Consider the following 26791-nt stretch of genomic DNA (forward strand, 5'->3'; position numbering starts at 1 on the left):
CCTCGGGTCCCAACTAACAGCTCTCTGCCGTCTCTGGAAGTCCCCGCGGTTCTCTGTGTGCCCTGTTGTGGAGGCCTCCAACGCGTGCTCAATCTTTTCTCCCCATGCGCCCACCCAGCGGGCCCCGCGTGCGCACTGCGTTCACTACTGCTGATCCTAGCGCTTGCTACAGGTGCTAGCTAGCCTGCCTCTGACACCTAAACTGAGCTCCGAAGGCTGGAAGGAATTGGCTCCGTTGGACCGGAAATGTCAGTGGGAGGAAAGTGCTGCAGTAGAGGGAATGGCCTGTGTCAAGACCCTTAGATTCCAGGGAGCATCATAATAGCAGGTAACAGCACTTGCCTCTTGCCAGGCATGTAGAGTGTGTGTGTCCTGTACCGTTCTGTAATGTTAATATAATTGTTATGGGGTGCACAGAATTGGAACCCTCTTTTTGAAAAAAATATTTTTAGTTGTATATGGACACAATACTTTTATTTATCTGTCTTCATTTATTTATTTGTGGTGCTGAGGATCAAACCCAGCCTCACGTGTGCTAGGCAAGCACTTAACCATTGAGCCACAACCCCAGCCTCTGGATCCCTCTTTTTAACAGATGAGGAAGTTGAGGCACAACTTTTTTTTTTTTTTTAACAGATGAGGAAGTTGAGGGTAAGGGACTTTCCCCAGCTGATACAACAGTGGAGCTGGCCTGGGGCAGGTGGTCACCTAGAGGTTAGCTGTTCATTGAAACCCAGAGAGCAGGGCAGATCCAGGAACAGAGGCTGGAGGGGCTGCCAAGGGATGGACCACAAAGGGCCTTGCAGGGAGCAACATAAGGACCTTGGGCACCTAGTAATTATGATGTCTCCCATGAGAATTCAAACTTAAACCTCCAAATAAAGGTAGAATGTCCAACCAAACCACATTTTGATTGGTAACTTCAAGGTTTTAAATATCAACTAATTTTTTTTTTCCCGAGGCAGGGTTTTGCTATGTTGCCCAGGTGTTCTCAAACTCACAATCCTCCTGTCTCCACTAAAATTGTAATGTAATCATTTGTTAGTGTCTAGATTTTCTATTACCCAACAAAAAAAATTTCCACACTCCTTGCAAGCCCCATAAAGACACTGAATTTTAACCTAAGGATAATGTGGAAAGTGACCAATTTGAGACCAGAGCCAGAATGCAGAGAATGTCGATTACAGGGAGACTGAAGTCAGGGTCTGGAATTGGGGGCAGGTACAGCAGTTGGGAAAAGAGGGGACTGACAATGAACCCTTCACGGTGATGGGATGGAGAGGCAGAGGAGAAAGTTGTTTAGGAGACTGAATCCACAGGTTCTGGGGACAGGAGGGCAGATTCAAGGGGTTGTTCTTGTCAGCTGGGTCAGGGGCTGAGTCTCCTGCCCACATCCCCTTCATTGTCCTCTCTGTACCCTGTGCATCCCCATGAATCCACACCACAGCATTTGGAGCCTCTAGTCCAGCTGGTAATTTCCAGGTTATGTTTTGTGCAATGCTTGGCTCCTAGCTAGACAGCAAGCAGCCCAGTGTTGGGCTGATTCTTAGGACAGAAACCATTTATCTTGATTTATGATGAGTGGAGATAGCTGTCTCCCAACAATGGCTTCAATTTTCTGTAGACCTAAAAATAGCAGGTTTTAGACTCTCAAAAGGATTCAGCCCACAATTCAATTCATCAACAACCAGGGTGGTTGTTGAGTGGGTGGCCTTGAGCCAGAGATGAGCAAATGAGACCCTGTCCTGAGCTGTCCTCACTTAACAGAAGTGGCCATTGACCAAATTGGTCATTTCAAAGGCAAAATGAAAGCTGCACTCCCAGCCAACAAAGAGCCTGGAAGAGCAGAGGAGAGGAAGCCATGAAGTGAAGGCCAGTTAGTATGAGTGGAACCCCAGACCAGCAGACCTGGGAGGGGACTGAGGTGTGGAGGGTTTCTTGGAGAAAGTAGTCAAAAGAAGGATTTTTCCCAGTTGGTTGGTGGCTTTGTGACTTGAACGTTACTTAACTCTGGCTGTTTCTCTTCCATAAAAGGGAACTTGTGATTTTAGGATTGGGATGAGTATTAAATGAGAATGTACACAGTGCTTGGCACAATCACTGGTCTGCAGTGAGTACTCAATAAATGTTAGCTGTTTTTATCACATCATTGAAGATCCTAACAGACACCAACATTTTTTAAACCATTTTTCAGAACTATAATTCTATTTCAACCCTTGTTCTGGTCTATTTTGTACATGGTCTCACATACAGGTACTTGTTGAGTGGAAATACACTTTCTTTGGGTGCCACCACTGCTGAACTTTACTGGAAAGACTTAGCATGCTTCTGTTGCCAGGAGGCCTAGAGGCAGAAGTCCATGGGGGTGAAAAGTTCTGCAAAGTTCTGGCAGCTTGAAGAACCCTAAGCACTTCCTTGGGACCCATCAAGTTGTACACTTCTCTAATCTGGAAATTAGGCCTCAAAACAGCTTTGGTAAACATATTTTGCCAAATTCTTGTATCATAATGGGAAGGTGGTCTGATGACCAAGAATATTGATGGTTTGAGTTTGGGCCCTTCCTATCATGTTGTCTTTTTCATGTTATTAGAATTAGTTAATTTTGGTTATTCTTCTCATTATAAAGCCAACTACAGGCTGGAGGAAAGAGAAATGCCAGACTTAAAGAAGTCAAGGATCAGGTTTAAAGTGCATTTCTGCCATTTACTCACTCTGTGATCTCAGGGAAATCACTCTTCACCCGTTTTCTCCATGTAGAAAACAAAGGAGTTAAATTGGATGCATTTGAAACGGTATCTCTGCCCAACTTCCTACTTAAACCTGTAGATCCTTGTCTTCCAAAATAAAAAGATGTTTTCTTTCACTGGCATGGAGTCTGGGGAGCAAAGCAAGCCTTCTGTATGGTAAAACGATGACCAATTTTGCTTCCACTTCTGAAATTCTACCATTTAAACAGATTTCAGCATATTATGGGAAACTGGCCCATTGCCTCAAACCCCAGGATTTTGTAATTTCTAATGTACGAAATCTTTACACATTGCTATTAGTTTAATCATGTAAGTGGGGCAGATTCTCTACAAACCTGTGTATGTTTGTTGCCTTGTTAAACAAAATTAACAAGGATTAAACTGTCGTCAAGTTCTAGATCCATTAAGATACTCGATTTGAATAACGTATTTTAAGTACCTACAACACTATTATACATTAGGGAACACTTAAATATAAGATAATGATTGAAAACAAAATCAGGAATTACAAAACAATTGTTACTGCAAGCAATTTTAATACAAAATGTGTCTTGTTTTTAAACAGTTCATTGGTAGAGCTTCAGTTTCTTCCTCAATTAAGACCAATTGAGATAATCACACAGCAACATGGTCGGAGCTGTAAGAGGAACAGCAGCTAAAAAACAGGAGCCCCAGACTGCCCCTCTTTGTGGTCACTTGGTCAGTTGACTTTTTTACGCACACACAAAAAAGACAGAAGCAGACAGGACTGGTGAACGAGTGTGCTGGTGTGCTCTGTCAGAGAATGAGCAAGTGTTTGTCTGAGGCCCACATTTTCAGAATAGGCTAGTGGAATTCATTCTTCAGTTTGTGGGAAGTTGATCGACCATTTGAATAAATAGCAAAAAATGCCAGATAAATAAATCTGTAATTCGCAATGCCACTAAGGATTCTCCCTCACCAAAGGTTTGGGTCCTGGTGAGTACAGGAGTAATTGGTGGCAAGGCTGAATAATTACAAATCAGTTTAAAACCCCAATGTTCTGACGTTTTATGAACAGTTACATTTACCCCTGAATTCTAGCAGCTATGTGTCCTTTAAACACCCAGTACTGAGACAGTACTCCAAGACAGTATTGCAATAAACTCCTTTGTTGTATCCTGTGGAAACGCCACCTAGATTAGGATTCCTCTCTTCAGTTAACATCACACAACATTAAAACAATGGAAATGCAGTAGGTGCTCCCCCCTCAGTTCTTGCTAATTGAGGTGTCTTGTGATTTATAAAAAGAGTTCCTTAAACACTGCAGGATTCTTATTTTTTTTAATATAATTTATCTTGCTGAGATAGCAAGTCAAGTTTATAAAGAAGATGCATTTAGGAATAATCCTAAAAGATAAAGCAGGTTTACAACCCCTGCACCACGCAGAAACCCTATGAAGAGGCTTTTTTTTTTTTTTTAATACACATTCGCATCTTGACCTTTTCACTTGTTTTTCTCAAATATTTCTGGACCCCATCCATTACAGGGTTACCAGGAGGCAAATTTTATCTACATAAATATTCACATGAAAATAGTAACTTACAAAAAGAAAAAAAATAAGGCAGCTTCATAACACAATTATTCTTTTACACTTTTAACAATATAACTTCTCCCGTTCAGAATAAATATACACCCAATGTGTGGAGCAGGATTCAAAGAGGACAGCGGCATGGGTGCCTGTACAGCGTTATCGCTTGGGCCCAGGAGTCCTGGGGGAGGCAGTGCTGGTCTTCTTGGACATGGTCGGGATTTTGGAAGGTTTGGTGAGCCCTCTTCTGGAGCTGCCCTGGCCTCCTGCAGTGCTGCTTTCTGAAGTGTCTGAACAAGCAGACTGCGTCTCTAAAAGGTCAAAGTCAGAGGCATCACTTCCTCTCCGGCTGCTGGCACGACTCCCGGCTCGACTCCCAGCCCGACTCCCAGGGCGGCTGGCTGACTTCTTAGGGTCTGGAATTCAAGAATAAAGCAGAAGACTTTAATATAGAAGATATGAGGTGGGAGAACCAGTGACCAAACGACAGGGTAAGGTGCTGATCCTGATTCCACCTGATTGCTGTGTAGGCTTGGGCAAATCACAGCCTCACTAAACCCTGGTTATTTCATCTACACAGTCCCTGAGTCTTTCTGGCTTGTGAGTCTACTTGAGAAGCTGGCCTCCTGAGGGACAGAAAGCAGCTTCTGCAAGCAGTGCTGTCAGCTGCCATGCCCCCAAAGTGGAGTTAGTGGGTCTGCTCCAACTTCAGCACAGATGGGTGAGCACTGAGATAATATGCAGGTAGACAGAGATGGAGGTGAAGAACTGGAAGCAGAGAGCCAGGAAAGAAGCTGAATTCCCAGAAGCAACAACAGCCAGTAAGCAGATGCAACCTTTCCTTGACTTTTTTCAGTTCACCAGTGGCTGTAATAAATATAAGGTGTTGGTAAAGTTACTAGCAAACTGCCCAGCTATGGACTAGCCCTTTCTTCTTTCATATTCTTTTAACTGTGATCATTTCTGATCAACAACAGGTGGCTCAGCCGGGTGTAGTGGCATACACCTGTAATCCCAGCAACTTGGGAGGCTGAGGCAGGAGGATTGCAAGTTCAAGGCCAGCCTTAGCAACTTAATGAGAACCTGTCTCAAAACAAAAACCAAAAATAAAACGAAAACTTCCCCAAAAGCAAAATTCCACCATCACCGCAAAAAGCAATAAACAAACAAAACCCCCAAACAATGAGGAAAAACCCCAGGTGGCCCAGCTTTGGGAGTGGAAGTACCAGCTCTCAGAAGGCAAGGTTAGAGCTAATTGTAGTTGGAAGGAAAAGCAGCAAAGGTCATTTGAAAACCTGCAGGTCCTTATTTCTGGATACACTAAGTGCTGTTTTTATCTCTAGCTCCTTGGGGGGTAGGGATCACTGTCAGCAGACTTCCCAGTTCTAAGCCTGGCCATGCACACTCACCCCTTGCCTCACACATACTTCACTGTTTAAATACTTACCTGCCCGATTAGTTTTGGCACCTGTGGAAGCTGGGGAAGAACTATTGCTGGTATCACCAGCAAGGGACGTTCGGCTAGAATGAAAAGTTGGTGTTGGTCGTTTCAACTTGCTGCCTGCTGATGGAATAACCTTAAAAAAAAATTTTAAAAGGTCATATTTACTTAGTGAAATCATTGACAAAAATTTCATTTCAAAAAAGTCAATGTAGCCTCTTTATATCTGATCAACTGAAAAACAAATTAAAAGTCCGGGAAAACAAAGATATATTTTGAAAGTGTCCTATGTTCATGGCTTCTGATGATTCCCAAAGACTTTAAGATCTAATTAAAATTTCAAAATGCCTAATACCTTTTATTTTGCTGACAAATTTCCACTAGAAATGGAAAAAACCTTCAGGCACTAAATTACCACAGTTATAACAAACAGAAATACAGTAAATGAGCAAAGAGAAAAAAAAAAAAATCAAAAAAATCCTGTGAATCAATATTTTGGGGAGAGAAATTCAAAATGTTAATAGATTCAAGTATTACCCAATTTCCATCATAAGGTGCAGTAACTTCAGTCAAGATCTCTTAGTCTAATATCCTTGTTGATAAGTACAGATAAAATTACTTGACTTTAGGCCAAATAGCTGAGAAGGACTGTGATCAGAACAAGACTGAGGATCCAGGAGGCCTGGGTTTGCACCTGGGCTGTGACTGACCCAGTGTCTTTGCTTCTCCCTGGGAAATGAAGGGTAAATCCTGCCTTTCCTACTTAATTTTACCATACTTTCTCTTGGTTAGTACTTCCCAGCCCAGGGAGGTCCCTAGTCTTGTCCTCTTGCTCTTTACTCTGCCTGGACCATTGTTGCATAATCTCCTACCCCAGCAAATGTGTAGCACACCCTTCCTTTCCCTCAGGAGCTCTGCTGAGAAGCTGACCTATCAGAGAGGTCTTGCCTCACCACTCAAGTGACACAGCTTGCATTTTTGCTTCTGCAGTTTTTGCACAGTACTATCACTGTCTGACGTACATGTACACTTGCTTGTTGCTGCTTTCTCCCATGTAAAGCTTCAACTCCATAAAGGCAGGGACTTTTTTTTAATCCATTTGCACCTAAAACTGTCTGACACAAAAGAGGAATTTGATAAAACTTTGTTGAGCTGGGCACAGTGGCGCATACCTGTAATCCCAGTGACTGGGGAGACTGAGACAAATGGATGGCAAGTTCAAGACCGCCTCAGCAACTTAGTGAGGTCTTATCTCAAAATAATAAAAAAGGTTGGGGATGTGGCTCAGTGGTAAAGCACTGGGTTAAATTCCTACTACCCAAAACAAAACAAAAAACCTTGTTAAATGAATAAATGAAGTATAGAAACATTTTCTAAACTGGGAATTATGTGTTATTATTACTGCTACCAGTGACCAGTAGGAGCTACGTTTTTCATATCAACGTGTGTGTTTTAAAGACAGACTTAATTAGGAGGATAAAGAATACTTGAAACACTGTTTTAAATCATTCACACCACAACATGCTATTTTTTCTTTGAAATCAGTTGCATAAATTGTTTTCCAGGACCTTTAAGATGTTTATACAGATAGGAGAGTAAAGCAACCCACCTCACTGTGTTTGCTGTGTTTAATTTATAAAGGAAAGGTAAAAGCAACAGAAAGTGATTAACACTCAAGCAGGAACTCTCCTGGCCCACAGGAGAGGAGCACCAGTTTCAGAAGCCATCCTTCCCCAGCGAGCACTGTTGCCAGGAATCCCCAGCTCTAGAGACTCCAGGCTGGCAGGACATGGCCTGGCAACAGGACATCATTGAGTAAAGAAACCTGAAACCTCAAAATGAAATGAAAATAAAAAATTATACCTTAAGACAAAAGCCCATCTACCAGAACTGTATGAGAATTTGCATTTCATAATTAAATGTTTAAAATTTTAGAAGTTTTGAGATTTTCATGAAACTGGAGCCATTATGAAAGAGAAGCAGGATCAACAAGTCAAATGTTGGGGTTTCATGGCACCAAGTCCCCAGATCATGTTCTAAACCAGAAAGATTTCTGAACTAGAGTTTTAGGTAGGAGCAGGATGAATCCCAAAGCAGTTCATTCACAGCCGCTGCCTTCTTATGCCTCCCCAGTGTCTGCCTGAAGCTTTTCCTGACAAAAGACAATGCCATGCTTTGAGGCACGAGAACCCAAAGTTTCCCTGTAGGAGCCAGAATGCAAACATGTACTGTGATCAGACAAGCTGCTGGTCCATGCTTTGTTTCTGAAACATTGCTCTTTTAAAACTCTTTAGGCATTTTAACGGCTGCATTTGAACATGCTTCATTGCTGGCAAGTGTTTTCAAATCAAAGCTACAGAAACCCACTATGCTTGGCCAAGGAATTCAAAAGTTAAAATCAGAGTCCCAGAGCAGTGGTCACTGATACTGCGCTTGCCTGAAATAGACAATATCCATGCCTTGGGCCAGTGTGGCAGTACCAACCACCCTGGGGAGGTGTCAGGGTGGGTGGTGCCAACCACTCTCCAGTTGTAAGCAAAGATAGAATATTGGTGAACATGCGCCGTAGTTGAATTTCAAGTGTTCATAACTCGACTGTGTATCTGACATTTGGAGACTCCAAGAGGCCCCACTATAAACAAAACGAATAAACAAGTCACCAGGAATGACCATTATTCACCACACTGAACAAATATCATGTTGAAGACTGTTACAAATTTGATCTAGTTTTAGGTATCTCTCAATTATCTCCAATTTTGTTGAATCCGAGTTAGAAACTCCTGAAAACACTTAACCAGATGAATCAGCTGTGCCAGAAGCACATAAGAATGAAGGAGAGATGGGCTTGCGTCAGGAAGAAGAGCTGGGCAGGTTCTTGAAATGATCGAGGGCTTCATCTTGACCATCTCCCCACTCAGCAAAGCCATACTCTACCTCGGGGCTGGGCAGCTGGAGGTCAGGACAATGGCTGTCCCTGACAGGGGTGCCAGCCTTACTGTTTACCAACCAGGGTTTGTCATAACAGCGAGAGAACTGAAGTGGAGTCTGTGAAACGAAAATCCAAAGGGAAGGAGGGGAACAATTGAAAGTGGAACAGAAAGGGGACAAATTTGGAACATAAATAAATAAATAAATAAACAAATAAATAAAATAGAAGACACTAAATTTTAAAGAAATAGAAAACAAAATAAAACGCACATCAGTCCAACAGGACAAGAGGGACCAGGCAGAAAGGCAACAGCATTCTTTATACATGACCAATTCAAAGAGTAAAATTATTTGTTAGCTCAGCTGCATAGACAGTGCTTGAGTTTTCAAAACTAGGAACTCTGGGTGTCTCAAATTCAAACTAGCAATGACAAGAAAGAAATCCTTCTGATGTAACTGGCCTGAATGTGTATTTATGTTGTCTGTGTATTTAATGTTGTCTATTCCACTGTAAACATTTTAAAGTCTGCATATCTGTGTATTGTGCCAGGGCCTGGACATACTAGGTATGTCCAGGTTGTATGTTTCTATGTCCCTCTCTTCCTGGGAGTCTTTCAGAGGCTACCCTGAACAACGAACACTGCCAAGATGGGAATGGGGAAGGAGGCCATAAGGGAGGTCAGCACATACCTTGGTCCCACTGGCGGGGGTTGCTGGAGAAGATGGCATGGATGTACAGCTGTGGTTACTCTGACTAGCACTTGAGCTGGAGCGGGTGGGAGAAGCTGCCCGGGAAGATGGTTTGGATCTTCGACCTCGTGATCGAAAAGGGGTCATTCCCTGGGATGCCCCCTCTGGTAGGATGAATTTCTCTCTAAGTTCGATGTTAGTTCTACCTCGTGCTAAAAAAGGGGATACACACACACACACACACAATGTCAGTTAATCTTAACAATACATTTTCAATGGTTGTATAGGAGCTTGACCCCATGAAAATAGTTACTTAACTTACAGGCCTTGTACCATCTGTGGATTCTTTAAAAACAAAGCTATATCCATGACTTATCAGCTTTGTTATAATTCTGACCCACAACAGACACAGGGACTCAAAATATCCTAGCTTGTGATAATAAGCAAGTCTCTGTGTACAGAGTACCATCCTGTTCTGCTGTCCCAGTCTTGCTTTGCACTGTTCCCTGGGGTAAGCATACTGTAACTGCTCAAGGTGAAGCAGGCACAACAGACCACAGGGCTCCAATGTTAATCAAAACTCCTTTTCTCTCTCATAGGACGTGTATTTTTTTGCTCAGCATTTGCAGGATATGTGATAAGGAAATTGGGGGAAAAAAACACATTAGTGAAATTGACATTGTCTAGACTCTTTTGTTTGAATTCAATCACAATCCAAGATAAGGGTCTAAGGACTCAGAACAGTAAAAAAAAAAAAAAAAGATGACAGAATCATTAAGAAGTAAACATGTGGGGGGAGAGAGAAAGAACAAGACCATGCACAAAACTTGCCAGTGAGAAACTGTTAAGTCAAAAAATGAAAGCAGTAAAAAGCTGAAGGGGCAGCTGCAAGTGGAGCGGAACATTAAGGTGGGAGACTCTGGAACCAGTACTGAAGGCCACGGTGCTGTTTCATGGCTTTCTGGAGTTGTAAGGCCAGAACTTAAATTATGATTCACACAGAAGATATCAGTAAGCCCAAAACAAATGTTAAATATGGAAGACACTATTAACGTAAAAGAAATAATTTCTTGGGAGTATGTCCTTTGTTCCTCCCTGAAAGATCCTATAAAAACCCTCTACCTGCTCATCCAGCCCAGATTGTTTACTTTTAGAATATATTAGACATATCTGGGCACTGTGGCACACACCCATAATTCCAGTGACTCGGGAGGTTGAAGCAGGAGGATCACAAGTTCAAGGCCAGCCTTGGCAACATAGTGAGATCCTGTCTCAAAATAAAAAATAAAAAGGACTGGGGACATAGCTCAGTGTAAAGTATGCCTGGGTTCAATCCTCAGTGGGGGGGGGGGCAGGAAAGTACTAGGCATATTTGAATAATAGACTGCTGAGGAACTCTGGAAAAAAGGAACCACCACCATTATTTGTTGTTCTTTTCTTCTCAACATATGATATGTTGACATACCATTTCAAAGCACTGGATTAAAAGCACTAACTTGTGGCTATCAAAATCACTGAGCTACAGATCCCACCAGCTGGGAGCCTTCCTGCTATGAACCTGGGTTTCCCCAGGCTCACCAAAGGAGATCAGGCTGGCTGTCTCTTAAGGGCTCAGCTCATCTGGATGGTCTGACTTAACAGTCCCTAACACACTCAGCTCTTTCTTCCTCAGTCCCAATGAAATGTGCCTCTCAAGATTTATTCCTTGGCTATTCTTCTCTGCATCCTTTTTTCAGACTTTAGCACTCTTCTTTGTCTACACGCATTAGCAGGAATTCATTCTCAAAGAGGATTTCCTTCAGTACCTGGGTACCTTTTTAAGACTATACATCATGTTTGAAGTGCTCAGCTAGATGGATATACAGATGGTAGTAAGGTGACACTGAGAAACAGAAACCATTCTTTAAGCTGAGGACCTCAATACCCCAAAAGAATTGTTTGTGGCCCCTAGCTGCAGTGAATTTCATATGTATGGTCTAGTAAATATTTGATAATTCACTTCAGAGCAAACTTTGGTAGAAAACAACAGGGGTTACAAGAGTTTAAAAAACTTTTGAAATAGTAACCCAACTGCAGACAGTGACATGTTAGAAAGGGTTACGGGCCAGGTACACTGGTACACACCTATAATCCCAGCTACTAGGAGAGGCTGAGGCAAGAAGATCACTCTAACCCTGGATCTGAGACCTGCCTGGGCAACATGTAGAGATCCTATCCTCCTGCCAAAAGGGGAGAGAGGACTATATATGTAATAACAGAGTGATAATATAATTCCCCACACACTATACAATTTACAAAGTGTTATCATGTGCAATATTGTATTTGACTGTTATTAGCATCTCTTCCATTCCAAAGGAGTGGGAAGATCCACAGAGGCCAAGGTCAAACAAAGCTATGGCAGAGCTGGGCCTAAAGCTCTACTTACTTATTTGTTCATCTTATCCTGCCCCCAGGTCATTCTGAGCCACAGTCTTTGCAGCAGCAATTGTACTTAGCTGTTCCCAACCTCCCCTCATCCCACACAGGCCTCCATTCCTACCACTCCATAGAAATTGTGCAAAGGGCCCTGATAATGTCCGTGTCATGGGAATGGGGCTTTTTTTTTTTTAAATTGTAGAAAGGTTGACGTGCCCAGAAAATTACAAAAAGAATAAGTTACTTAATCTCACAATCATAACCCAGGGGACAGCACTATTAAAATGTTGGTATGAGGGCTGTGGTTGTGGCTCAGTGGTAGGGCATTTTCCTTGCATGCCTGAAGCACTGGGTTTGATCCTCAGCACATTAAAAAAAAAAAAAAAAGCTATTGTGTCCATCTACAACTAAAAATAAAATAAAAAAATTACTGATAAAGTAATAAAAAATGTTGGTGTGACTTTATTTTTTTTGCATAACTGTCTGTGTGTGTATGTAAATATATCTTAATATAAAAATATCAGGAATATTCCTGTATTTTTGTTATGGTCTGGATGTGAAGTGTTCCTCCTGTTAATGCAGGAAGTGAAATGATTATGAGAGCTGTAACCCAATCAGATCATTAATCCATTTGATGTGTTAATAATGTAAAAAGACTAACTGGGTATAACTGTAGGCAGGTGGGGCAGGGGGACTTGTCCATAGGGATTATGTCTTGTCCTCCAGGCTCCTCTCTGATTCCTGGCTACCATGAGGTGAATAGCTCCATGGCCTTAGGCCAGAGCAATGGAGCCAGCTGACTGAGACCTCTGAAACTGTGAGCTCAAATAAACATTTCCTCCTTTAAGCTGGTTTTGTCAGATATTTTGGTCATGTGACAAAAATCTAACTAACTCAATTGTCTAGACCTCTTAGAAAACTTTTGCACACATCTTGATGTTTCCTTAGGACAAATTTCTGCAAGTGGATTTATAAAAAACATGTTAACTGATGTGTTAACCATGATCAAGACTGATAATCTCCAAAATGTTACACCAATGTACATGCCCCCCCCCCCCCCCCCAATACATAGTATATCCAATTTACTTCAGCCTGGTCAATTGTCTGTTATTAAGTTATGTGTGTGCAAGTGAAAGTCTGACAGTTTGATAGGTAAAAGCATCACATCTTAGCTTTTAATGTTTAATGTGTTGGAGTGTGGGGAATTATCTGCTCTCTTCTTTCTGAAACACTCTCCTCTGGCTGGGATGCAACTCAGTGTAGAGTGCTTGAGTAGCACAAATAAGGTCCTGGGTTCAAACCTTAGTGTCACTGCCCTGCCCCGGCTTCAAGGACACCCGCTCTGCTGCTTCTCCTTCCTCCCTGTTCATTCCAGGTCTGTCCACAGTCCCGTTCTCCCTCTTGGACTTTCCACCTGGTAACAAACTTGTTCCTCTGAGAACTCAGTGCCACCCTTATCATGCCCAACTCCCATGTACATTCTCAGCATAGTCCTTCCTGTTGTCAGAAAGTTATAGGCAAAGACCGAGCAGACATAGCCAGAAACCAGGGAGTGCATGGAGGCACTGACCTCCTGATGGCAGTTCAATCATGAGTCTACCTTCTAACACCTCTTGAGTCCCTGGAGCCTTTCCATGCCCACCCCCCCGACACTGGTGTGGTTCATGAAGCATCCCCTCCACCCTGGTAACTGCAGCAGTTTCCAACCAGTCTCCTTGTTGCCATGCTCATGACCCACCTGCCCTCACTCATCCCCCAGAATGCATTTCTAGATAAAAATCTGTTTGTGTCGATTGCTTAGAGTAGAATTTCCCACACTGAAGTTTCTGAGAGGTTCCTCTGAGAAGGGTTTGGTAAACACTGTCCTCTTCATGTTCCCCCTTGGGACAGCCCTGATGAGGCTAGCACTTGGCCAGCTCTGAGAGTCCTGCAGTAAAAGAAGCATGTTTAGCATCTTTCAAAAGCAACTGACCATGAATTTTTTTTATTTTCTAAGGACTGGGAACCAGGCAAGCATTATGTGACCAAGTGCCCATAAATATGTGGTGGCCTGGTCTCCACCACCCGGTCCCAGCTGCCAGCCACTCTGCACAATCTTATCTGGCCACCAGCCTTGCATACCTTTCCACTGTCACATGGGATTAATTGTGGTTCCCTTTTTATCCCGCTGTTGACACTCCTGTACACCTGAACCTGTGGCTTCCTGGACTGTGAATGGCCAGGGGCCCTCTGTCTGTCCAGTGTCACCTCTCTGATGCAGCTGAAGCAACACCTCCTTGTCCTGATGCCCTCTCTACCTGTGTGAGCAGACCCATCTCCCCTGCCTCGCTCACCCAACTCACTCACTGTATCAACTGAAGGGCATTTCTTTATTCACCTGTGCTCCTGCACTGGGCTGTGAGCTTCTTAAGGCAGGGACTGTCATTTTAATTTACCTCTGGATCCCAACCTCATGTTTAGGGGTTTAACAAGTATCTGTGAATCCCAATAGCCTCTATTCCTCTGAAAATGGGGTAGACCCAACCTTTTCAAGAGATGAATCTCACGACTTTCATGAGGTATTCTGTTAAGAAGTGCTCCTTCCTTCTTTAGGGATGAAGAACAGAAGCACAAAGATGCCCCAGTAAAATTCGCTCTCTAACTCTGTGACTGGCTCTCGAGCCACAATGCAAATCTATGAATTTTCATTACTGAAACCACGAGATTATATTCAGGCTTGCCAGACCTACTATAGTTAGAATACAAAAAGAAATAGCAACTTAAAAGAGCAGAGAGAGAATGCATTCTGCTGTCAAAAATAAAGAAAAAAAAAAAAAAAAAAAAGAGCAGAGAGAACAGTTCTCCATAAGAAAGGTCCACAGGAGTGGAGATCATCCATAGTCATCACCAGCAGAGTTAACACTGCATTTTGTGGTTTGAAAACCTGTTGAATCCTAGCACAGAATCCGAGGCTGAACTCTCTTGTGACCAAGTCAGACAGAGGCTGCCATGGGGGAGGCACACTGAAACCACGTCAGGTTTAACTCTTCAACTGTCAGGAGGCCATCATTTTCTAAGGGCAATTGACATTGGAACAGGCCTGTTAGTAAATATTCAGTTATAAGCTACTGTTTAATAGGTGTAGGATTTTGGTTCTACAAGATGAAGACAGATTCATGGACATGTGGTATAGTGTGAATATACTTAACTGTACATTTAAGAGCTATTAAGACAGTAAATCTTATGTGTATTTTATGGAAATTAAAAATCAATTCTAAGCCAAAATGTGCCTTTTAAATTTCCATAAATGAAAATTTCTAAATCTTTATTTGGGAGACTATGTCTGATGCTTAAAAACATACATAGTAGCCTAGGTACAGGAATACCCATTTTTGAGGCAGCAGGTCACTTTTATTATTATCCAAAGCATTATGATTTCCTCTGCCATGGATGAAGACTAAAATTAAAACTTCTGACTGTGGCATTACCAGGAAATTGTATAACTGGTAAATCTACCTAGTGGAATATCTTTACATTTTACATTTGGCTAAAGCAATAAGTTGAAGATCTTCCATCATTCTCAACAGCTATGTAAAAGGAAATAACAAATGATAATAGTGTACACTGGCATCAAGAACCTTGGTACAATTTTATACCATCCTCAATATAATGTTCTATATAGTCCAGGGGCCCAAGGAAATACACCAGAAATGAACATAAACTCTACCACAAGCAGTGTTTCTAGAAGCCATGTTAGTCCTATAGAACCCTAGTTTCAAGGAACTTCTCTTTTTCTTATTCATGCTCTTCCAAACCACTACCATCCACTCCAGCCCTTAGGTGTTCATTTCCTAACACTATTTTTTTTCGTTGTTGGTGGTGGGATGTTGGGGATTGAACCCAGGGCCTCATGAATGCCAGGCAAGTACTTTACCATTAAGTCACATCCCCAGCCCCCTAACAATCTTTTATCTGACTAGAAATAACTCATCCTGTCCCTTACTAATAGTGTTCAGATATTTAAAAGTGCTGGAGAATTCTTTACTCCATAGCTAAAGAATGTAGGTGATAATGAATTCTAGGAGGGCACTCTTGGAGAGAGATGGGAAAGCCTTACCTTGTTTGCTCCAAGTGCTACTGAAAAAGGCTATCATGGTTCATAGAAAATAGCTACTAGGTGGCCCTCCCAAATTTCCTTGGGGTTCCAATTTTTAGATAAGAATAAAGCAAGCAGTATTCTTCTTGGCTAGCAGCATAATGTTATTGTCAATAGAGCAGGCAACAAATAAATAGGCAACCGAGGATTCCACAATGCCACATGCAGTATTTTTGTCTAGTCCAATCATACATGACAGGAAAATAAAAACCTTTATTAATAAATTTGGAACATGATAATGTTTTACTGGGTTAAAGTTAAATTCTCAAACTGACTATATTCTTTCAGAAGTTTTTATTAGAAAAGGTGTTTTCAAAATTAACTTAAAAAAAAAAAAAAAACCTTATAATGGGGGCTGGGGTTGTGGCTCAGCGGTAGAACACTTGCCTCGCATGTGTGAGGCACTTGGTTCAATCCTCAGTATCACATAGAAATAAAAATAAACAAAATAAAAGATATTGTGTAAAAAACAAACAAACAAAAAACCCAAAAAAACCAAACTTATAATGGAGATTTTTTAGTGTTTCGTTTTTATTCTGGTTTATTAGAGTAAATGAAGAATGAGTTAAAGTAAGAGGACAAATTTATGGGCATATCTGAATTCATGCGAGATCTGTATGTTTTAGTTCTGTCCTAACTGCTTCAGAATATGACTATAAACCACTTCCAAAGAAGTTATATAACTGTACTGTAAACATTTCTGCTATGTCAATAAACCTTAATAATTTAATTATGCAGGCTGGATCAACATAATACACATAACAAGCAGGTATGTGAGCTTCTGAGACACACGGCATGGTGGTCACAGTCACACTGACTTGGATTTGAATCTTGCTTCTGCCATGTACTGGCTGCCTGTATTTGAGCAAGTTATTTAAGTTTTCTATGCCTTAATTTTCTATTCTGTAAAATGGAGATAACAGTATCAATACCTCATAGGGTGGTTAAGAGGCATAAATGTGTTATTTGTAATAAAGTGTGTAGCACATAAGGGTATAGAAGCATTTGTTAAGTAAGTAGAAAACAGAACCAACTCCATGGATACTGTCTCAATGAGTGTTCCATGCCCTGTCAATGTAGAGTAGTTGGAAAAGCAACGGTTTGGCTATTTCAAGCATTCATGAAGGCAGCAGATATCAAGAGCCAAGAGGTGTTATAGTTTAGGAAGCAAAGCCATTCTCCACAGACGAAGGCATGGGAAAGAGGGACAAAGGGTAAAAGCCAACCTATGGGAGACTGACTGGAAATCGAAGAGCTGGAATCAGAGCGCTTTATTTTACTCCCAGGATGGTGAACTAGAATAAAAAATATATAAACACAAAGAAACAGAGACAGAGCTGGAAATGCAGAAACTAGTCAAGAAAGACAAACTGGGAGACAGTGGGGGAGCCTCTTATACACCCACATGCAGCTCTGCTAACAAGATAAAGGAAAGCATATAGTTAAGCAGGATTCAGCAACTGGGATTTGGACATTTTCCCCTTTGCTGCTCATTTGATAGCATTCTTTCACCTTTGGGCCAGTGGGTCAGCCTTTTTCACATTTAATAGGAAGACACCCTATGGTCTTAGGTGACCATCTGTCTTAGAAGTTTTGGTGCTGTTGGTAGGTGTCCTTTAACCTCCTTCCTAGTCAGGGGGGCTTACCAATTCTTCCCTGCATGGGAAGAGCCCAATACTCTCTGAGTTGCAGCCACAGGAATTATATAAGGGATCTAGGCTCTAAGATACAGGAACCTAAAAGGCTCCTTGCTAGTCTGGTGTTAATAACACTCCAAACTGAAATGTTCAGATGATACCATTAAAGTCTTAATTCTCATTTCTGCATTCTCCCTGACAGCACTGACCTCTCTAGCCTTTTCTCCCTGGCACTTGAGTTCTAATTTATGGTAGGTGGGACATTATCTAGGCAGTGTGAAAAAACAATAAACATAGACCAGAACTGTGACAAAACAAAAAACAAAGACCCACCAACACTTCTAGAAGCACAAAAAGAGCAGCAGTGTGGCCCTACCTAACATCCTAACATGTACCACCCACTTAGGATGCTTCCTTACCTCGGCAGGGATCATTTTTCACTAAAAATTCATCCAAGGCCATCCATCCTCCACCAACCCGGACCATCACTGTGCTGCGCAGAATACGGACCAGCCGCAACTGCTGAGAATCCCCAAACTGTAGAATCAAGGGAAAATTTAATGAGTATGCCTTAAAGTAGATTTATACTTTTTCCCCTAAAGCAGACTGTATTCAGATGGAATGATAATGTCATAGTTTTGGGAGAAATTTAAGCTCCACTTTGCATTTTTTATAAGAGGGTTAACAAATAGGAAAGCAGAAACATCAAGCTACAGGTCTGTGTCTTCAAGTACTTTCCACTGGGATAGAGTCCTCTCTTCCTGGTCATAACCCTGCACCAAAAGGAGAGGGGAAAGATAGATAAATGTTCTCTCCTTTTGATTCTCTTAAAGATTCTGCCCAAATCAGTGCCTACATTTTGTTATGCAAATTTGTTTTTCTAAAAGATAGGGGGTGGATGTCAACTTCTGAATACAGTGTGCTTAAAAGTTAAATGGAGAACAGCAAATTCTAAGTCAAGCCATAAGGAAACCCTTGCAAAGCATCATTATTATAAGCTTGGAAGAAAAACAAGACTTTTTGCATCTGATTTTCTGAAGTAAATCCTAAGTATTCTCTAATTGCAATGTCACCAGGAGAAAGGGTTTCTTCAAGCTACAAAATGATCAGAAAGCATTTATTCTAAAATTTAGTTGAAGAAATAAAAAATTTAATTGCCCATAATTCTAAATAGTATTCAATAATTATTCTGGACCTTGGAACAAGCATGATCGTCTAGTGTTTATTTTTTCCTTTTGTTCTAATATTCCTATTTTCTGGCTCTATCTTGCCATTTGGAGTTTCCCATTGCATAAATAGCCCAAAATGAAGTAAGAGGCATCAAAAGAGAAGCACGCTGAGATTCCAAAACAAACATCAAACACTTGGTTAAAGAAACTGAATTCCTAAAGTTATTTAATTCAAGAAGGATGTTCTCAGGGGAGTGGAAAAGGGATTACTGAATTGTCAACCAGCATTTTCAAAGTTATAAAGGAGAATAACTTTGAAACAAGGCAGAAAAATGGAAAAGGTGAGAAATGATGTTTAAGAAGGGCATATAACCATCCTCCTTCATTATTAATAACTGGTAGTAGTTCTCCATGTTTCTCAGCAGCTCTGACTCCAGTGCACTATTTATATAGGCAAGGAGACTAAAAAATCTTGTCCCTTCCTTCCCAGCCATTTACTTTGAATATAAATAGTCCTATGCTAATTTTTTCATAGTTTTTAAAATTTTATACAAGTGACTACAGCAACAGCACGGTGGGGCAGAAGCAGCACTCCTTGCAGCTATGAGGGAGGAAATGCCCTATCATGGAGGGCAGCTGCCCCCTGCTGTGTAGGAAGCTTGTTCTGGGAAGTAGCTAGGCTCCACCAGATCAAGCACAGGGACCCCCAAGTCACTGTCTAATTTGATATCACTAGCTTTTCTTGGTATAGGTGAGGAAAAAGAGTAATATGTACTTGTGTGTCCTCCAGAGTGAACAGGAAGGCACCCAGGGAGGTTTATTCTTAGAATACTAAGTCCTAGAGTTTACTACTCCATTTATCTCATGGTTGGCTTCTCTTTAATTTCTCAATGAAGTTCTATTAGAAAGATTCTCACTTGTTTCTGCTGAGCTCTGGGAAAAGGAAATTTGATCCAAGGCAAGAAGAACCAGAGTATCTGGGGAAGTTGAGGCTAGAGTGACAAGTGGTAGGAGAGTTACAACAGCTCTAAAAATGGAAACCTACAGAATAGGGTTGTCAGAGAGGCTGAGAACTCTGAACCAGAGTCTTGGAGGCCAATAACCATTGTTTCCTTTTCTCACAGGGAAGTGGGTTTTTAATGATCGCACTGATATTAGCTGTATGACAGTGACATGTGTTCTTTGAAGCCTCAGGCACCTTGTGTATAAAATAATTTTATAATTTTATCTGTAACATTAGAATGACTCATATGACCCTCTTTTGGTCAATAAAGCAGTGGAGGAGGGCATCAGTGCCCCTTCAAAGAGGCCCTAGTACCTGAATGGTCACCAGGAAGCAGGCATGCTGGGTGCTCTACTGCAAGGATTTATTTAAAGCCACTTGACTGTTCTCATCTTCAGTTTATTTCTATCCCGCTCTTGCCACTGGCCCAGAACATTACTGTAGTTAGTGATTATTGCAGTACCTGGAATTGAGCATTGACTGAGGGCCTCAAATCAACTCTTAGTGTTTCGAATTTCACACCAGAGAGACAGATTTAACATGCAACTTTCTTTGACATTTAAAAGACACAGGACCCAAGAGCCCTCAAAAAGATCTGAAAGGTTAGAATTACCAAGCGGAGTCAAAGCATCCAATCTTTTATATAAGTCTAATTTGATATCACTAGCTTTTGGTCATAACTGGCAAACTTTAGGCCATAGTCAATTATAATTTCTACACTATAATTTTCAGGAACTTTATAATTATAAAATATAATAGTAAGTAATGATAAATATTAATGAAGTATTTATACAGACAGTACTAAAATACCCCTAGAACTTTTTGACTTAGTGTACATTATGTAAAACTTGTGCTGTCAAAAGACTGATAAAAATCAGGAAGAACTGAGCTGTGACTTCCAATATAGAAGTACAAGAGTAGGCTCATCTTACAAGTAAAATGGATTGATATCCTAGTCTCAATTTCCCAAGTCATATTACTTATAACTCAGTACAGCATAGTGTCATCTTTAACCAATCTAAGTTTGAATAGAATTTTTCATCTTTAAAAAACAAAAATAAGTATACTTTGATCCTTTTGCCACTGAGACAGCTTTATAATACTGGCCCTGTTAGCAGTTTCTCCACTTGGTAAGACAACCAGATGTGACCCAGGCATGCTTCAGATTATGTCCTCTCCCCACAGCAAAGAACAGGCAGCATCAGCTACACAGACCATATCCACTGAGGAGAACATTGCAAGGCACACTGTACCTGATTGCCGAGGAAGAACTACAGACAGTAAGAATAAAGGATGGAGGGAAAAAAAGAGAACATTTTGTCAAATTAACACTAAAGAATGAAATCATATCATGTTACCAGTCTTTTGAATATATACTGACTATACTACCACTGAACTCCTGCCATAGAGTAATGATTTTACAAATTAAGAAGCTCTAACCTTTCACTCTGTTGCTCATTAACTCATTTCTCTCCGAGGTTATTAAAAAAACAAGAAAACAAAACCTACCCAAGCAAGCATAGGATTACCTGGAGCTCTAACTAATGTCCTGAGTAGGATTCAAGGCAGAGTCAACCAAAGCCCTCAGCCTACAGCAGCCTGGTGTAGATTTGGTGTAGTTTGAGGATATTTTTGAGGCACTAATGAAACCTAGATTTTCCTGTTTTTTTTTTTTTTTTTTCCAGCCAAGCACGATCATCTACATCCTCTTTGCCAAACATATATTTTTCTTAGGACCGTGGGAATCCCAACAAACTGCTGAATATATTTTAGGAGCCCTATTTTGAATTCCTTTTATGTCATTGACCCTGGTCCCAAAGAAGCTAAAATACAAGTACAGCTCACTGTTATGGCCACATCTAACCTCCCCAGAGTGCCCAGGCCCCATCTGTAGCCCAGCTCAGAATAGGCAAAGCATCTGTTTGGGGCCTTGACATGGTTCCTGCAGTCTTCTGAGGGCCTGGGAGCTGCTCAGGCTCAAGACAACTGCCTTTTTGGAGTGAATAATCAATCAGTAGGTATGGTTTCCAAAGGTACCTTCATTCCTGCTTAAAGACTTTGGTTAGCAGTGTGATGAAGACTCTTAAATGATCACTATCTTATCAAATACAAGCTACTGTCAACCTAAATCTGGTAAGCTCAACAGGACACCTGACATTTGACCTCTAGAGATGAGGCCAAAGAGTGACTATATCTCAAGGCCATGGGCACCAGAAGATGGGACAACCCAGTCTGCTGTGTGTCAGGTTCTTTCACCTATAAGGGCCACATATGAGGAAACAACCACCACAGAGGACTGGCTCTTCTCTTCCTTACCCGGTATTTATTTTCTCCGATCTGTTCCACCTGAAACCTCTTTGCACACTTGCACTGCGCCACCTGTCTTGTGACCTATCAGTTGTGAACAATAACAAAAATAAATTGTGATGGATAGAACAAGACTTCCTAGTCAGAGAAATAAAGACCCCCCTTTTTAACATATAAACAGAGAAGCCATCATTAATTGTTTTTTAGGCATTTCAGGACTTTGACATAGGTATTTATCTTCTAATCCAAATTAATCCAAACTGCGTTACTCAATGAGGTAATAAAGACATTGAGAAAGAAAGGCTAGAAAGAATTTCCCAAGTAACTATACAATATGTTCTTCATCCTGCTTCAGAATTCCTTTAGAGGTAAGTGCTAATATGCATGCATCAAAATCAAATGATCACGGCTGGGGTTGTGGCTCAGTGGTAGAGTGCTTGCCTAACATGCAAGAGGCACTGGGTTCAATCCTCAGCACCTCATAAATGTAAAATAAAGATATTGTGTCCACCTAAAACTTAAGAATAAATAAAAAAAAATTTTTTTAAAAAAAGACTGATATGGTAACTGTACCCAACCAAATCCAAGATAGTATAAATCTATGGTTAAAAATACACTTAAAAGACAGTCATTTCCCATACCTCATCTTCAATTTTATCTGCATCAGTTGTTGGTCGATAAGCATCCTTGTTGGGATGAAGAGCAGCCACAAATTCATAGTAGTCAATATAGCCATCCCCATCCCGGTCAAAAATGTCGGCCACAGCAGTCATTTCTAACTTGGTGGTAGGGAACTCTGAAAAAAAGGAATCATAGTGTGAAACATCGAGAGGCCTTACTTGGTTGGTTGGCAGTTATATAAGTATTTGAAAGAAAAAAATATATAAAGATTAAACCCACCCCACTTTTATAAAGATAAAAAAAAAAAAAATATCACTCAAAAATTTACTTTCTAGGGGCTGGGGTTGTGGCTCAGTGGTAGAGTGCTTGCCCAGCATGTGAGAGGCACTGGGTTTGATTCTCAGCATCACATATAAATAAATAAGTAAAATAAAGGTCCATCAACAATTAATAAAAATATTTTTTAAAAATATAGCATTAGAGGCTACTAGTTAAGACTTTAGAATTTCTGTGTATAGACTTCCTCACTTCCTATAGAATTAAAATACTTAAGTAATATTTCAGATATAACAAAAGGCATAAAATATTACAATTACTCATAGACCTACCACATAAGAATTATCCACTCCACTACTACTGGTTTTTAGATGAGTCACTAACTCAGAATAGAGACAATTTTGAATTAATAGAGGAAGTTTTTTTCTACATTTAGATTACTGATTTCATTTTTAATAAACTGCTTTCCACAGGGAAGTGTGAACATTCATAGTGATCAGAGTGATTTATCAAAACATAAATCAGATTATATTGTTTCTCAGCCAAAAACCTGATGGGCTCCCCATTGTCCTGCTACCTTTGGAGTGATATTTGAACTCTTCACTATGGCCCACAAGGACCTACATTAACTGACTGCTGCCTATCCTTCCAACTCCACCCCTTTCCTTTTAGGTTGTAACACACCAGCTATGTTAACCTTTCTATTACTAGAATGTGCCACATTCATTCCCATTTCAGTGCTCTGTGCCTACTGTTATCTCTTCCCTAACTCCTCCCACAAACCTTAATATGGTTGGATCCTTCTCATCATTGGGATCTCACCTCAAATAGTACCTGCATAGACAGGCCTTCCCTGACTTCCTTACTTGGAGTTATACAGCTTAAGAAGTGCTTTGTGATCTTGGCAAGATACTTCAGTGCTTTATGCCTCAACTATGTCTTCTGCTAACATGTTGTAAGCTATTACAGAGAGGTCAAAAACTGCATTTGTGAAAAATATTCTTTTTTTTTTTTTTGTGGTACAGGGATTGAACCCAGGGCCTAGTGCATGCAAGGCAAGCACTCTACCAACTGAGCTATATCCCCAGTCCTTTTTTTTTGTGTGTGAAACTGCCAGTGGACCCAGGGGAACTCTAACATGGAGCTATGTCCCCAATCCTTTTTATTTTTTAAAAAATTTGAGACAGTGTGTCTCTATGTTTCCCAGGCTGTACTCCAACTTGAGATCCTCCTGTCTCAGCCTCCTAAATTTCTGGGTTTACAGGTGGGTGCCATCATGCTTGACTTATGAAGAACCTTCAAAGTTTTAAAAAATATTTTATTCAGAACCTCATAATTCACAAAAGTTAGTTTCTTAGTTATACCTCAAATGTTTTTGTCTTGCCCCAAGGTATCAAACACACACACGCACACATATATATGTACATATATTTCCAGTGAAATGAGATTTTTCTCTCCATCAAAACAACAGATGAGGGCTGGGGTTGTAGCTCAGTGAAGAGCACTTGCCTCACACGCATGAGGCACTGGGTTTAATCCTCAGCACCACATAAAAATAAATAAATAAAGATATTGGGTCTATCTACAACTAAAAAAAAAAAAAAGACTTTTTTTTTTGGTACCAGGCATTGAACTCAGACTCACTCAACCACTAAGCAACATCCCCAGCCTTATTTTGTATTGTATTTAGAGACAGGGTCTCAATGAGTTGCTTAGCACCTCACTTTGGCTTTGAACTTGCAATCCTTCTGCCTCATCTCCCAAGCCACTGGATTACAGGTATGTAGATGACTTGAGCAGGAAGTTATATTACTTCTTCCCCAAGATTACACTTTCACTTCAGGGAGACTGAATATTACAACTTCTAACAGTAAGTGCAAGGAATCCAGATGTGAAATGTATTTGGAATTACAAATGGACTCACTGGATGCTAAAATGCCATCGATAAACTCCTGACGTGTTATCTTCCCATCCTGGTCTTTGTCAATGCGTCGGAAGAAGTCCATTACCCGAGACTTTTTGTGATTCATCCAACGCATATACTTTTTCCTCCAAACATCAAAGTCAAAGTTGGCAAATTCCTTCAACTAGACAGAAATCAGAGGTGTCAATAAGACCTTTTACTTATAGCCCTCAAAGCTTCCCAGAGCATACCAAAGTTCTCACATGTTTAGTGAAGCCATGCAGGCCTTCTGAGGGGCACCAACAATGCTATCTACATGTTGTCTCTTGTGAAGGCACAATCTGGCTCCTTCACTTAAAGCCATGATTATTTATATGAGCTGCAGTATAATGCATATAGCAGGAGCAATGGTAACTGAAAAACCACCACAGAAAATACAGAGCACGAAGAACAAGAATGGGTGGAACCCAGCCTTGCTTTTCCTTTGGATTTTTCCAAGGACCACCCTCTTAGTAGTAGGGAGTAGATTCTATCCCAAAGGGAGATCTCAGCATCCCTCATTTACATTTTTTTGAAAAATACTATGACCACACACAGGACCCACATCAGGAGGCTCCTGTTTCCCATTATTTTCTGAGACTTCTATGAGGAAATCTGAGTTCTATATGGAAGAACCCAAACCTGCCCCCATGCATGTTTCTTTGGAATGGCACCAGAGGGAGCAAACTGCCCACCTGATGTTTATGTTAAATGTTTGGCCTTAATTGAAAACAGCAGGCCTGTGTGGTGGGCAGGGTGATTTTCAGTTACTTGGACTATGTCAGTGCTTCACACTCATTTTGACTTTAGAGTGCAGTAGTTTTCCCCCTGGTCTTTCAAACTCCAAAGTTGGAAGGAATGGGAGAAAAAAGCGCCAAGAACCAAATATGCTTAAAACTCAACTGACCTACGGGAAACAACAACAAAAAACACAGAACACTCACTTCTGGGCATAGCTGCTTTGATATGCACAAATAAAAAAATATAAAAGATATTAGAGGTTTGTTTTAAAACTAGGAAGTGCAATACTTATCTATTTTTATATTGGTAATGATAGTTCAAAATCAACTTGCTTTTCCATGACCTAGTGAAAACCAACAGAGTAACAAGAAATCTAAAAAATTACTCTTATTTCATAATTGGGTAGTATATATATATATATATATATATATATATATATATATATATCTCTCTACATAAAAGGGCTCAATAATGGTCATTTCTTTAAGCTACACATCTGGAGATAACTTGTCAATGTTATGTTCCTGGTTCTGAACCATAGCAAGGTGCCAAGAAGAATCACGCTGGATTGGCTAATTAACTGCTTTCCACACTGGATGCTACAATCTCCTCTGCTGTGAGTGGTTTTCTCATGAACAGGTCTTTTCATTCAGAGCATGAAAAAAGAGTACTGGGGCTCAGTGTAGGTCTAATTCTACTTCTTTTTTTAATTTTTATTTTTTATGGCACTGGGGATTGAACCCAAGGACACTTAACCACTGAGCTACATCCCCCAACCCTTTTTGAGATGGGGTCTTGATAAGTTGTTGAGGGCCTTACTAAGCTGATAAGATTATGGACGTGTGCCACCATGCCTGCTTCATCTGATTCTGCTTTTGAAGAAGTAGGTAAAGGCACACAGGTCATATAGAAGGCCTCAGAAGGACTGTTTTAATAACAGAATCACATAGGGACAGTTGGTGGAACATTACCTCCTCTAATCTATCCAAGGCATCATTCAGCTTCCGCTGGCGCTCCAGGGCTAGCAACCACACCTGCTGCCAGCGGGCAGAGAGCTGGTTGATTCGTGGATTTTTTGCTTCAGATTGTGAGAGGATTGGCATGGGAGGAGGTGTAGGCTGACTTAAGGATTTCCCTAAAAGGAAAAATAACCACAAGATTAGAAGAGCTGGTCTTGTCAGTTCAAAAA

At 40.8% G+C, this 26791-nt stretch overlaps 1 protein-coding gene and 1 non-coding gene across 25 annotated transcripts in view; one reads left to right on the plus strand and one right to left on the minus strand.

Annotated features, from left to right (window-relative positions):
* Window positions 1–3263: 3263 nt before the first annotated feature.
* Window positions 3264–26791, minus strand: part of Macf1 (microtubule actin crosslinking factor 1) — a 347832-nt gene continuing 324304 nt past the window's right edge. For 11 of the 24 annotated variants that reach the window (XM_058570880.1, XM_058570874.1, XM_058570873.1 and 8 more), the window contains 11 exons: window positions 26574–26737; window positions 24844–25006; window positions 22664–22818; window positions 22032–22106; window positions 20969–20986; window positions 17963–18080; window positions 17133–17201; window positions 9357–9568; window positions 8673–8783; window positions 5745–5874; window positions 3264–4713 (listed from right to left, as the gene is read on the minus strand). In XM_058570880.1, coding sequence (XP_058426863.1) covers window positions 4457–4713; window positions 5745–5874; window positions 8673–8783; window positions 9357–9568; window positions 17133–17201; window positions 17963–18080; window positions 20969–20986; window positions 22032–22106; window positions 22664–22818; window positions 24844–25006; window positions 26574–26737 — 1472 coding nt within the window. In that variant the 3' untranslated portion in view covers window positions 3264–4456. The remainder of the gene's footprint in view (window positions 4714–5744; window positions 5875–8672; window positions 8784–9356; window positions 9569–17132; window positions 17202–17962; window positions 18081–20968; window positions 20987–22031; window positions 22107–22663; window positions 22819–24843; window positions 25007–26573; window positions 26738–26791) is intronic. The other 13 variants (XM_058570882.1, XM_058570885.1, XM_058570884.1 and 10 more) reach the window with 6 other exon arrangements.
* Trnav-aac (transfer RNA valine (anticodon AAC)) lies at window positions 22433–22505 on the plus strand. The gene has a single exon. It is a non-coding gene; the product is annotated as a tRNA-Val (tRNA).

The sequence above is a fragment of the Marmota monax genome, unplaced genomic scaffold (assembly GCF_021218885.2).
Source record: "Marmota monax isolate L192 unplaced genomic scaffold, Marmota_monax_Labrador192_F-V1.1 WCK01_AAM20220418_F8-fsc00008, whole genome shotgun sequence".
Taxonomy (NCBI): Eukaryota; Metazoa; Chordata; class Mammalia; order Rodentia; family Sciuridae; genus Marmota; species Marmota monax.